The 13,862-nt window shown below is 48.3% G+C and overlaps 2 protein-coding genes across 4 annotated transcripts in view; both read left to right on the top strand.

Moving 5' to 3' along the window:
- Nucleotides 1-13,862, top strand: part of LOC308594631 (uncharacterized protein) — a 133,228-nt gene that overhangs the window by 2,220 nt on the left and 117,146 nt on the right. The window lies entirely within an intron of this gene.
- The window catches only part of CCDC33 (coiled-coil domain containing 33), a 154,973-nt gene that overhangs the window by 50,103 nt on the left and 91,008 nt on the right, over nt 1-13,862 (top strand). For all 3 annotated transcript variants that reach the window (XM_081207621.1, XM_081207619.1, XM_081207620.1), the window contains one exon: nt 9,411-9,520. In XM_081207621.1, the coding sequence (XP_081063747.1) occupies nt 9,411-9,520 (110 nt within the window). The remainder of the gene's footprint in view (nt 1-9,410; nt 9,521-13,862) is intronic.

Genomic DNA, 13,862 nt, shown 5'->3' with positions numbered 1-13,862 from the left:
CCCACTTCCTATTAACACCAGCTTCTGAGATTTCCCTGGCATCAAATGTTGTTGTTTAACACTGGAGAAAGATGGCGGCATGAGCATTGTGTTAGAGGCACTCTGGCTGTAAGCACGGGTGAAAAGGTAGCGCATTAAAAGCCTGCTGAACTTGTTTGACAAAAATGAGCATGTGGGAATGGAGAGTCTGTGACCTTCCAGATATTGCCGGACTCCCGCTGGCCCCCAGCTAGCATGACTAGTGGTTATGGATGATGGGTACTGGAGTCCCATAGGGCTAGAACCCTGCTTGTTCAAAAAGGAAAGCGGAGATCTTTTGGGTATTGAATCTTTCAGCTGACACAGAATTGCACGCACCTACACACACTCACACAGAGAGAGGAAGACAGAGACAGTCATCTCCCAGCTCAATTATCTATCTGATTGGGAAATGATTGTTGATAATTTTTACATTTTTCCAAGGCAGTGGCCATGTGCCCTGGTGACTTTATCTTGATCGTTCCAAGCTGAGCAATGTTATGTGGGTAATTGTAGCAATGCTAATGGCATTAGCGCCCGCAATTAGATTATTGCCAGACTCTGGCGAAACAAAGCCAGTGGCAGCCAGACAACCCACTCCTCGTAATTCCATTACAGCTGTTGCTTAAGTGAAATAAAGCAGCGCTTGATGTACTCCTCTACCTAACCTAGCCTGGAACGATTGAGAGAGACAAGAGTCTGTATTCTTTCAGGGTCAGACCCTTAAATGGTGCAAATCAAATTCAGATGAGCCGTTCATTTACACAAGCCGGAATATATATATATATATATATATATATATATATATATGGGTGTGGGGGAGAAGCTGGCTGTGTGCATACTTTTTGTCTTGCAGCCTCAGTCTCCATCTGTCCACTGGCGTAAGTAAGTCAGTTCAGACCATTGATTGAGGACTGATTCAGATGATGCTTTTAAAGGGTGAAACAATGTCAGTTGGAACTGACTGTGTGATGAAGGGCACTTGATGACTCCATCATGTAGCCAGGTAACCAGTCAGTCTATGACCAAACTGAAGGAGTGCATTAATTGAAGTACTGTAGATGGTGCTGTCAGCCTTGTTGGGCATTCTGGACCAAGATGGTGCAACTTGCCTGAACTATTGGCTGTGGACTGTTGCTGGACTTTGCCGGCGGATCATGTTTTGGACCTAGGCTGATGATTTGCGAGTAACCTGGGCTTATATGGACAGCACTACTATTGGAACCCTGCTCTTGTTGGTGAGTGTTTTAGCAAGAGGCTTATACTTAGAACCACAGAATCTACAGAATTGTAGAGTTGTAAGGGACCTGCAGGGGTCATCTAGTCCAACTCCCTGCAATGCAGGAATCACAGCTAAAGAATCCCTGACTGATGGTCATCCAGCCTCTACTTAGAAACCTCCAAGGAAGGAGAGCCCACCTGCTTCTGAGGGAGTCTGTTGCACTGTCAAGCAGCTTTTACCCTCAGAAATTTCTTCCTAACAAGAGAGAGTACAGTATTTGTAACAAAGGGGATGACTTATTTGAGGTGTATGCGGAAATCCTAGCAGTGGCTCACCCTCTTCTCTGAAAATAGCAAGCCCCTGGTGAAGGTGTGTGTGTGTGTGTGTGTGTGTGTGTGTGTGTGTGAGAGAGAGAGAGAGAGAGAGAGAGAGAGAGAGAGAGAGAGAGAGAGAGAGAGAGAGATTTCAGTTTAGCCCTAAACCAGGCATGGCCAAACTTGGCCCTCCAGATGTTTTGGGGCTACAGTGGTACCTCAGGTTAAGAACTTAATTCACTCTGGAGGTCTGTTCTTAACCTGAAGCTCTTCTTCTTCTTCAGCAGGTCTGTTCTTCAGTTCTTATGTTTGAATGATTTTCAACCAGGCATAGGCAACCTTCAGCCCTCCAGATGTTTTGGACTACAAGTCCCATCCCTGCCCTGACCACTGGTCCTGTTAGCTAGGGATCATGGGAGTTGTAGGCCAAAACATCTGGAGGGCCGAAGGTTGCCTATGCCTGGTTTAAACCATGAACAGAATCTGCTCTTTTCCGGTACAGTGGTACCTCGGGTTAAGTACTTAATTCATTCTGGAGGTCCGTTCGTAACCTCAAACTGTTCTTAACCTGAGGTACCACTTTAGCTAATGGGGCCTCCTGCTGCCGCCTCGCCGCCGGAGCACGATTTCTGTTCCCATCCTGAAGCAAACTTCTTAACCCAAGGTACTATTTCTGGGTTAGCGGAGCCTGTAACCTGAAGTGTCTGTAACCCAAGGTACCACTGTACAATTTCCAGCATCCCTGACAACTGGTCCTGTTAGCTAGGGATGATGGGAGTTGTAGTCCCAAAACATCTGGAGGGCCAAGTTTGGCCAAGCCTGCCCTAAACCAAGCCATTTCAAAACAAACAAACTCCCCAAAGGATTGTTTCTCTTTCAGGGCAACCTGAAAGCATTTTGCTCTCTGAGGCAGAGCTGCAAATGGTGAGTCCACCCAGCTCCCCACCCCAGGAGCCACCAATGTTTTGGGGCCAGTTAGCACATTTGTAATCTTGAGAGAGTGTTCTGGGCACCAGTCAAAAACATGTCTGCCACAGGGGCACAGCTTTACACCGAATGCCTGCAGCATCTAAAAGCACAGGAAAGGGGGACAGGACTGTGAAACAGTGTGAGCATGCTCTGCTCACTCATATATAGAAGCATTTTGCACCTCTCCTCTGTCCAGAATGGATGGGATGATGGGTGTGCAATCTTGGCATCCAGGGGTGTTTAAGTGGGACCGGGGTGTTTAATACAGGAGAGGCTGATCCTCTGCCAACAAGACCTGAACTTGAAGAGCAAACATCTCTTGTGCATGGGGGATTTTGGCAGGGATATTTATGTAGACTATTTGCAGCAGGTGCCCTGGGAGGTCTTGGGGAGCGCACTAGTGACCCCTGACACACAGCATCCAAGGCTGTTCAAGTGACTTTTGCCGCCTGATGCAGAAAATTCCACTAGCACCTCCCACCCCCTCTCTAGCTGGAAAAGCAGCAGCAATTATGATGAATTTAAAAGCCATTGGATGACCTTTTATGATGCCTGAAATCAGTAAGCTGAGGTGGCTGCCTCGTTCGGTTGATTGGGCCTTTACAGCAATGCAGGCTGTGTGGGATTCATTGTGTTCTTTTGCAAAGGCGACCTTGGCAAAGCAGAAGTGGAATTATTCTGCCGTACAGAGAGGCTCTGTCCCTGGGCCAAGGGAAAGAGTGGATGAGGGGCCCAGCAGAGTCACAATAATCCCCCGCCCCGTGCCCTTTGACACAAGTGTAATAACCATAGTGGGCAGCCAACTTCCCCGCAATTTTCTGGAGTGTGACTGAAGTCAGGGAGCAGCTTGAGTCTGCCGTGCATCAAGATGAGAAGAACAGAGGAGGAAGGGAATGTGAAAGAGAGGGGGGGAGTGTGGTGGGCAGGTTTGCTGGCCAATCATCATCAGCAGATCATCAGCGGCTGATCAGAGGTCTATTCAGGTGCTGTTGCTTTGGTGATTCCCCCGCACCCTCCCCTCACTGATGGGGGTCACACCGAAAACAAGCTGCTGTTATTGAAGAAGGATGTGCAGCTGGAGTCTTCCTTTGTCCAGCCTCCTGTGAGCAGAGTGACTTGAGGTACAAGAGATAATGAAGAGGGATGGGGAATGAGACATGCTTGCCTCATGGAGACCATATGGAGGGAGGCACCAGAGCAACAGCTTTATCCTGACTTCAGACCAACAGCAGACAGGAAGTTGCTGCCCCAATGCAGCAAGCTCCTCTTCCTCCCTAATAAATAAATAAATCAGGATTTCCCTAAATTTCACTTCCTGATCTTGCCCCTCCCCCCAAAAAAAAACACACACAAAAATTGGGATAACCTGTGCTTTTGGGTTACTGTGTACAGTTTTGGTTGCCTCACCTAAAAAGGATACTGCAGAATTGGAGAAGTTTCAGAATAGGGCAACCAAGGGGGTGGAGTGACTCCCCTATGAAAGAAAGGTTGAGAGTTTGGGACTTTTTAGTTCAGAGAAAAGGCGAATAAGAGGCAACATGATAGAGGTTTATAAAATTGTTTTTTAAAAAAATCCAGAGCATGGAGAAAGTGGATAGAGAAAAGTTGTCCCTCTCTCCTAACTCTAGAACTCACGGACAGCCAAGGAGGCTGAATGTTGGAAAATGCAGGACAGATTACTTCTCTTAAACCATGGAACTGGCTTCCAGAGGAGTCAGGGTTGGCCACCTATGGATGGCTTTAAAAGAGAATTAGACACATTCCTGGGGAGAGGTCTGTTGATGGCTCCTAGCCAGGCTGGCTCTGTTCTGTCTCCACAGTTGGAGGCAGCAATGCTTCTGCAAGCCAGATGTTGGAAACAGCTGGAAGGGGAGAGAAATCTTGTGACTGGGTCCTGCTTGTTGGCTTCTCTATAGGCAACTGCTCAGCCACTGTGGACTAGGTGGTCCACTGGCCTGATACAGCAGGCTCTTCTTGGGTTCTTATGCTCTTATTTTATGGGGGTTTGGGTCAACTGAGGACTACTGGCCATTTCCTGCACAATGAAGTCACTTAACAAATAAGTCAAACGGTCCCTTCAAGAAAAATAGTAAGGTAAAGGGACCCCTGATCATTAGGTCCAGCCATGGCCGACTCTGGGGTTGCGGCGCTCATCTCGCTTTATTGGCCAAGGGAGCCAGCATACAGCTTCCAGGTCATGTGGCCAGCATGACTAAGCCGCTTCTGGCAAACCAGAGCAGCGCACGGAAACGCCATTTACCTTCCCGCCGGAGTGGTACCTATTTATCTACTTGCACTTTGATGTGCTTTCGAACTGCTAGGTTGGCAGGAGCAGGGACCGAGCAACGGGAGCTCACCCTGTTGCGGGTATTTGAACCGCCGACCTTCTGATCGGCAAGTCCTAGGCTCTGTGGTTTAACCCACAGCGCCACCTGCATCCCTACAGCCTGCTTATTCTCCTGCTCTTCTGTTTTTGGTGGTTAGCACTGATTGTTTCTATTCTATGTGCCCTTTATTTAGAAGGTTCCTTCTCTGTTTGTGGATTTCATGTTCTGCTTTAGCAGGGCAAGATTATCAAGGTTCCCCTCCTTTCCCCCAACAACAAAAAGTGTATTCAGATAAATAAGTGTGAATTGTGGGGTAGATGGAGGAGAAAACAGATAAGGTTTCATGGTGGGGTCAGTCGATCTAATTGCAATAGGGCCACACTTTGCTGTACTGATGAGCTATGTTTATCTTAAGCAACAAGGCACCAACATTTACAGCACCTCCCAATAGCAATAGACTACAGTTCAGAACCAAGGACAGCGGCAGTGACAACTGGGTGCCCCTGAGGAGTTTAGGGCATTTTCGCAAGCAATGCAAAGAATAACATGCGAGTGGAAGAGGACTATTTTTAATCTCACGAGCCTTTTGCTTGATGCTTGTTGATTTCAGTTTAGAAATGTGAGAAATTCATGCCAACATTTCGTGGGAGGCGAGGGTCGCAAATCAGAGCAGGGTTGTGTAAACAAATGACTAGCCTAATTTACACACTCTTTTTGCCATATTTTGCAGCAAGCCTTGTTGAGTGCTCATGAAAAGAGTTAAGTGAACTGCCTCCCATTGCCCACCCTCACACCTTAGTCCTTCATCACTTTGAACACCTAGACAACTTCTTCTTCTTCTTCTTCTTCTTCTTCTTCTTCTTCTTCTTCTTCTTCTTCTTCTTCTTCCTCCTCCTCTTCTTCTTCTTCTTCATGATTTATACCCCACCCATCTGGCTGGGTTTCCCCAGCCACTCGGGGCGGCTTCCAACAAAACACGAAAATACAATAACCTATTAAACATTAAAACCTTCCCTAAACAGGGCTGCCTTCAGATGACTTCTAAAAGTTTGGTAGTTGTTTTTCTCTATGACATCTGGTGGGAGGGCGTTCCACAGGTTGGGTGCCACTACCGAGAAGGCCCTCTGCCTGGTTCCCTGTAACCTTGCTTCTCGCAGCGAGGGAACCGCCAGAAGGCCCTTGGTGCTGGACCTCAGTGTCCGGGTGGAACAATGGAGGTGGAGACGCTCCTTCAGGTGAAGAACTTCCCACCTCCCCCTTCTCCCAATTTCACCTGGTGGTGAAACAGGAATAAGAGTGGGGGCACCAGCCAGTTCTCCCGCCCCCACCCCATTTCTCCCTCACACTGCTTGGATGCCTAGGAGAAAGCTGTCATAGCAGCATCCTGGGTGCAAGAAGCCTCAGGGATCACTAAGTTCAGCATTCATCCATTCATTCATTTTAGATTAGGGGAGACCCCCCCACTAAACCCTAGAAATTAATAAAAGGTTGGATTTTGATTATTTGGAGTACTGAAAGGAAGATTGTGTCATAGTTCTGTGCTGCCAGCCATGGCAGAGCTTAGTGGAAGGAGAAGCCAGCCAGCCAGCCAAGTCTCTGGGGGGTACTTGCCTGGAGGCAGAGGCTGTATACAAGGTCCAGTCCAGTCCTAAGGTCAGGACTATCTCAGTTCACATAGTCAGACGATCTGGGGGTCAAGAAAGCTGAGGGTCCAAGGTCACGAGAAGCGAGAAGCTGCAAGGTCTGGTCAGGAACGAAGAATGTTGTTTCCAGCAACTGACTGAGGCTGGAGACCCTGCTTAAGAAAGCTGGAGCCAGCTGGTTCTTATCAGGAGCAAGTAGGCTGATCAGCAGCAGGTAGAGTCACTTCACCTTCTGCTCCTTCAGGCTGCTGCTCAGCAGGTGAAGCTGACTCCTGGCCCATGATAGATTGGAGGCCAGTGGAAAAATACAGACTCAGTTTCCTTTCCAAGCCAGGGCCTCACCTGGGATAGAGGCACTGACCAGACAAAAGGTGTTGATGGCCCATCTAACAGGAATCTTGGGCCTGGACAGAAAGAGGTTGCCATGGTGATGGGGTGTGGGTTAGAAGTGACAGGAAGAGAGTGTCTTTAGAGCAAGGTGTGCTGGGAGGAAGAAAGGGGAGAAGAAAGACTGGGATCCATCTTGGGCAGGCTGGCTGAAGGGAGGCTGGGAGAGAGGCCTTGGACTACAGGGCTGCACTGATGTGGGGGAAAAGTCCCTCTTGAAATGACCCTGCTGTAAGATCTGGACTCCCTCCATTCAGACAGAAGCTATAAATACATGACTAAACCATATTCCTTAAAACTATGGCAGTCTTCACCGTATCTCAATTCTCCAGAGCAACACAGGACCCCATATGAGTGCCTGGTATCCCAGCCCCCCACCCTGAGATCTTGCTACTGCTCGACAGTGGGTGGGGATGGTGCCCAACTTTTGTAACAATATTTATATCCTATCTTTTCTCCAAGGAACTCAAGGTGGCACACACATCTCCCTCTCCACTGTATCCTCGCAACAACCCTGTGAGGTAGTTTAGGCTATGAGACTGTGACTGCCCCTCCCTGGGGAAACTTCCCAGGCTGTTTTTCATAGCATATGTTGGATCTCTGGATGCTGACGATGCAGATAGAATCATAGAATCATAGAATCCTAGAGTTGGAAGAGACCACAAGGGCCATTGAGTCCAACCCCCTGCCAAGCAGGAAACACCATCAGAGCACTCCTGACATATGGTTGTCAAGCCTCTGCTTAAAGACCTCCAAAGTAGGAGACTCCACCACACTCCTTGGCAGCAAATTCCACTGTCGAACAGATCTTACTGTCAGGAAGTTCTTCCTAATGTTTAGGTGGAATCTTCTTTCTTGTAGTTTGGATCCATTGCTCCGTGTCCGCTTCTCTGGAGCAGCAGAAAACAACCTTTCTCCCTCCTCTATGTGACATCCTTTTATATATTTGAACATGGCTATCATATCACCCCTTAACCTCCTCTTCTCCAGGCTAAACATGCCCAGCTCCCTTAGCCGTTCCTCATAAGGCATCGTTTCCAGGCCTTTGACCATTTTGGTTGCCCTCCTCTGGACACGTTCCAGTTTGTCAGTGTCCTTCTTGAATTGTGATGCCCAGAACTGGACACAGTACTCCAGGTGAGGTCTGACCAGAGCAGAATATAGTGGCACTATTACTTCCCTTGATCTAGATGCTATACTCCTATTGATGCAGCCCAGAATTGCATTGGCTTTTTTAGCTGCCGCGTCACACTGTTGGCTCATGTCAAGTTTGTGGTCAACCAAGACTCCTAGATCCTTTTCACATGTACTGCTCTACCCCCATTCTTTGCAAGGAAGTTTGTGGAATAGCCTCATCCAACCTCGCAGGGTCAGGTTTTGCGAACTGTAAAACAATGGAAATTAATAATAAAACCCTCTCTGTTCTTTGCACTAGATGATGGTGATGGTGATTAGGAGATTCCTATACCAAATCTGATTAGGAGCAATGCTCAAGTGAGCTACCGCCCTTAATTGGTAACATTGATTTTTGCCTCATCTGCTTGAGAAACTCATCAGCCTTGATAAAAGCTATGAATGTACATTAGATTAGTTAATCAAGTTGAAGATCCCATGTGGGCGCTTTCAATTTGGATGCTGGTGGTATAGGAACATAGGAAGTTGGCGGGTGCCATGGCAGGCCAGGGGTCTGTCTGAGTGAGCATTCTCCTCTCTGAAAGACAGCAGTGCTTCATGGTTTCAGAGAGAGGCTCTTCACAGCCTACCTTGGCGATTCCAGAGATGGAACCATGGCCCTTTCCATGCAAAGGAAGGACTCCACCACTGAGCTGCATGCCACAGATAATTTTAATAAAGTCTTGGGGCAAGGGGTTCATTAGTTTTAAATGCATGGTGAGGATGTGGCATAAATTGTCCTTCTACCTTTCCTAAAGTCAACCCATAAAGAGTCAGTGCAGTGTAATGGTTAGTGTCTGGTTAGGATCTGGGAATCCAGGGTTCAAATCCCCACTCAGTCATGAAGCTCATGGGTGACCCTGGGAACCAGTCACTGCCTCTCCCAGCCTAGCCTCCCTCACAGGGTTGTTGTAGGGATTAAATGAGGAAAGAGAGGACCATGTGCTATTTGGGGGAAAGGTGAGATGCAAAAGCAATGCAGTGCAATGTTCTGCTTCACTGTTCTGATAAAAATAATTGAAAATCCCCTCCTGCTTGGTGCACATTGGCCCTGAGGGATTTTAATTACCGTATTTTTTGCTCTATAAGACTCACTTTTTCCCTCCTAAAAAGTAAGGAGAAATGTGTGTGCATCTTATGGAGCGAATGCAGGCTGTGCAGCTATCCCAGAAGCCAGAACAGCAAGAAGGATTGCTGCTTTCACTGCGCAGCTGTTCTGGCTTCTGAGATTCAGAATATTTTTTTTCTTGTTTTCCTCCTCCAAAAACTAGGTGCGTCTTGTGTACTGGTGCGTCTTATAGAGCAAAAAATATGGTACATGTGCTAATGAGTCTGCCTCCTTTTCTTTCTTTTCCAGGCATTTCCCTGATCGTGGCCGACAAAGACACCAAAGAGATCTTGGCCAAATACAGCATCCCTGTGAAGTATCTCCAACCCTTTCACCACTACCACTGTGCCCTAGTGCTGGTAAGCCACATCCCACAATCTGCTCCCATTATCTGCCTGGCTGTCCAACCATGGGCATATGTACCACTGGCTTCTCAGCCCACGCCTAACTTAAGGTTCAGAAAGGGCAAGTTGTGCCATCACCATAGGCCTGGACCATTGTGGAAGACATAGATGGTTGTTCACATGTTTGGTTGCTGGGTTCGATTCTCTCTGGCCATTAACCAAGCTGATTGGAGGCGATGGGAATTGGAGTTAAGCCATGTCTGGAAGACTGCAGGTTCCCCACCTCTGTTCGGAGAGCTGCCTCCTCCTCTGGGAAGCTGCCCACGTGCTTTGATGGTTGGGGGAGGCAGACTGGGGTGCAGAGCCTCAGGTCCTGGGGGCCAAATGTGACCCTTCAGGCCCCTCTGTCTGACCCTTGGAGCTCTCCCCAGGCCAAAGCTCAATTACTGTGCCTTGCACACACCCCTCCTTGACCATTTTTTAGAATATGTCTGCTAATGCCTCTTCTTTTTCGATGGAGGTTAGAGAGGGGAGTGGGAGTGTGTGCACACAGTTGCCTGCCAGGCCAAGTTAAATGTGGCATGAGTTCCAGTGCCCACTTCTGCCTTGTTGACTCATCCATGACTGGCCTGTGGTCCTCAGACAGTTGCCCAGGTAGGAATGTGGCTCTTGGGCTGGAGAAGGTCCCCACCCCAGGCTTGGATGATCTATGCAAGCAATCTAAAGACCTGGCCTGTATGTGCCCTGATAGGTTGCTATCCATCTTCAAAGATGGATTGTCATGAATAAACAAGCGCTTTACTGTAGAGAGTGGCGCTGTGGTCTAAACCACTGAGCCTCAGGCTTGCCGATCAGATGTTCAGCAGTTCGAATCCCCACTACAGGGTGAGCTCCCGTTGCTCATCCCTGCTCCTGCCAACCTAGCAGTTCGAAAGCACGTCAAAGTGCAAGTAGATAAATAGGTGCTGCTCTGGCGGGAAGGTAAAGAGCGTTTCCATGCACCGCTCTGGTTGCGCCAGAAGCGGCTTAGTCATGCTGGCCCAATGACCCGGAAAAACGATTTGCGACTAGACTTAACTGTCAGGGGTCCTTTACCTTTACCTTTAGGCGTGTCTGTCTGGCCCTCAGGGCTCCCTCCAAGTTTCCAGCCTCTCACTTGCTCTGCTTTGCACCCTCCTTGAATATTTTTGCCTGGCTTCAAGCTCTGATAGTGCCTCTTGCTTGCCCAGATGGACAACAGGGAGGGCTGTGTGAGAATATTAGTGTATGTTGCTCCATCCACTTTTGCTTGTGGATCCACACACCACTGTGGATAAGGGACGTGTGGATGAGGGCTGTTTCTACTGCATGGAGAAGAGAAGATGTTGCTTAAGGGAGTTCTCACCTAGCCTCTTCCTTGATTTGCTGTGTTCCCATTTGTTGGGAATTTTTCTGACACAGAGGACTATTTCAAATGCACCATCTGCCTTCCGAGACAGTCTTCTTCTCACCTCTGGAGGAGGCATCTTTACTTTCCCCGTATGATGGGATCCAACCTCCTGTTGTTGTTGTTGTTGTTGTTGTTTAGTCATTTAGTCGTGTCCGACTCTTCGTGACCCCATGGACCAGAGCACGCCAGGCACTCCTGTCTTCCACTGCCTCCCGCAGTTTGGTCAAACTCATGCTTGTAGCTTTGAGAACACTACCCAACTACCTCGTCCTCTGTCCTCCCCTTCTCCTTGTGCCCTCCATCTTTCCCAACATCAGGGTCTTTTCCAGGGAGTCTTCTCTTCTCATGAGGTGGCCAAAGTATTGGAGCCTCAGCTTCAGGATCTGTCCTTCCAGTGAGCACTCAGGGCTGATTTCCTTCAGAATTGAGAGATTTGATCTTCTTGCAGTCCATGGGACTCTCAAGAGTCTCCTCCAGCACCATAAATCAAAAGCATCAATTCTTCAGCGATCAGCCTTCTTTATGGTCCAGCTCTCACTTCCGTACATCACTACTGGGAAAACCATAGCTTTTACTATACGGACCTTTGTTGTCAACCTCCTAATTCCAGGCTTACACACTACATTCTACAGCAGCCTCACTCACAAAAAAACGTTTTGTTGAAGTTCACTGGGGTCAGGCCCAGGAAATCTTTATGCAAAGGCAATAATCCGTGATGGGGAAATGTTTCAGGTTTTCAAAGCCTGAGAAGTCAGAAGCATGTGCTCGAGTAAATGTGGTAAGCCAGAGCCCTGGGGTCCCTTTAAGAGAGGGGAAGGGCCTTCATCTGCTTCGCCTGGGTTTGAGCTCTGACATCTCCAGCTAGGATGGAGTGAGACCTCTTGTCTGAAACCCTGGAGAGCCATTTCCAGTCAACATAGATCAAGCTGGTCTGAGCCAGGCTGCATTCACATGGCAGTTTACAGTCAGGGGAAAAACAATGCTGCCCAGGGTTGTAAAGACTGCAGAAAGAATAATTGGGTGCACTCTTCCCACCTTGGATCAAATCTATGCTTCCAAGTGTCATAAGAAAGCTGCAGACATAGTGCAGGAGAGTGCGCACCCTGGAAATGATCTCTTTCAGCTTATGCCTTCTGTAAGAAGGTAAAGGTAAAGATAAAGGGACCCCTGACCATTAGGTCCAGTCGTGGCCAACTCTGGGGTTGCAGCGCTCATCTCGCTTTGTTGGCCGAGGGAGCCTGCATACAGCTTCCAGGTCATGTGGCCAGCATGACTAAGCCGCTTCTAAGCGAAACCAGAGCAGCACATGGAAATGCCTTTTACCTTCCCGCCAGAGTGGTACCTATTTATCTACTTGCACTTTGACGTACTTTCGAACTTCTAGGTTGGCAGGAGCAGGGACCGAGCAACGGGAGCTCACCCCGTCGCGGGGATTCGAACCGCCGACCTTCTGATCAGCAAGTCCTAGGCTCTGTGGTTTAACGCACAGCGCCACCCGCGTCACCTTCTGGAAGAAGGTACAGGGTTATAAAGACTAGGACTAGCCACCTGAGAAACAGTTTCTATCCAAATGCGATTTCGGTTTTAAATGCAGTGTAAGGTGGTTTCTGTAGGAGTACATTGTATTGTTGGTTTTTGAATGTCTGATGTATATTTTTTCAGTTTCGTTGTTCTGTATGGGACAATTACAATAAAGTTTATCATAGCGTATCGTATTCTATTTTCATGACTTTCCCCTAACTAAGCATAAGAACAGCATATCAGCCTGCTGGATCAGGTCAATGGCCCATGTAGTCCAGCATCCTTTTCTCACAGGGGCCAGCCACGTGCCCAGAATCTAGCAAGCAGGACCCAGTCCCAAGAGCAGCCCTCTGCCCTCCTGGGGCTTCCAGCAACTGGCGCTCAGAAGTGTTGCTGCCTCCTTCTGTGGAGGGCAGAGCAGAGCCATGTTGGCCAGCAGCCAACAATAGCTGTATCCTCCATGAACTTGTCTACTCCTCTTTTAAAGCCATCTACCTTGCTGCCTCCTGTGGGAGGAAGTTCCGTGTTTGTACTCTGGGAAAAAGGCCTTTCTTTGAACTGTCCTGAACCTCTCCCAACTCTGTAATGCAGTATCCTCTTTTAGTTACAGGTAGGTAGCCGTGTTGGTCTGCCATAGTCAAAATAAAAAAATTCCTTCCAGTAGCACCTTAAAGACCAACTAAGTTAGTTCTTGGTATGAGAACTAACTAAGTTAGTTCTTTGCACACGAAAGCTCATACCAAGAACTAACTTAGTTGGTCTTTAAGGTGCTACTGGAAGGAATTTTTTTTTTTATCCTCTTTTAGGTGAGACAACTGGAACGGAACACAGTGAAGCCCCTTCTGGAACCGTAGTGGAATATAGTGCAAGTTTAGGACTCTTTCCCGCTTTATGTGCTTCCAGAAGAAAATCCATATGGGCCCCAAAGTCCTTCCCTCACAGCACCCCTGAACCTGGGACCTTTGGAACGGCTCGATTGGGGAGGATGGGGCCCTGCCTTGCCCATCTGCCCTCAGCCAGCCCCCACCTGCCTGCTGCCTATTTACTGTACATCTGGTCCAGGGGATAGCAGTGGCTGTCAGCTTCTTCCTCTCCCCCAGACTCAATTGCTGTCCTTGTAGGGAGGAGGAGGGGGACAAACCTAAAACATCAGCTCTGGGTAAGATGGGCTTGTCTTCCTCTGCCTCAGAAGGAGCCGCTGCGTCCTGGGCGGGTGTGGGGGAGAGGAATTCTGCATTTTTGTGAAGGTTTCACGCAGCGCAGAATGTAACGCCTGTTAATTTCCTCCCTCTCTGCATTAAAAACCTGACCTTTATTCCGTACGCCATTTCCCCTCATTTGAGCAGTGATTTTTAAGGAGAGTGCTTGTATTGATGAGGTAATAATGATTAGCTGTCTTGTGGTGTG

This window comes from Podarcis bocagei (assembly GCF_964188305.1).
Source record: "Podarcis bocagei genome assembly, chromosome: 9".
NCBI classification, from domain to species: domain Eukaryota; kingdom Metazoa; phylum Chordata; class Lepidosauria; order Squamata; family Lacertidae; genus Podarcis; species Podarcis bocagei.
This window is presented reverse-complemented; position numbering and strand designations above follow the sequence as displayed.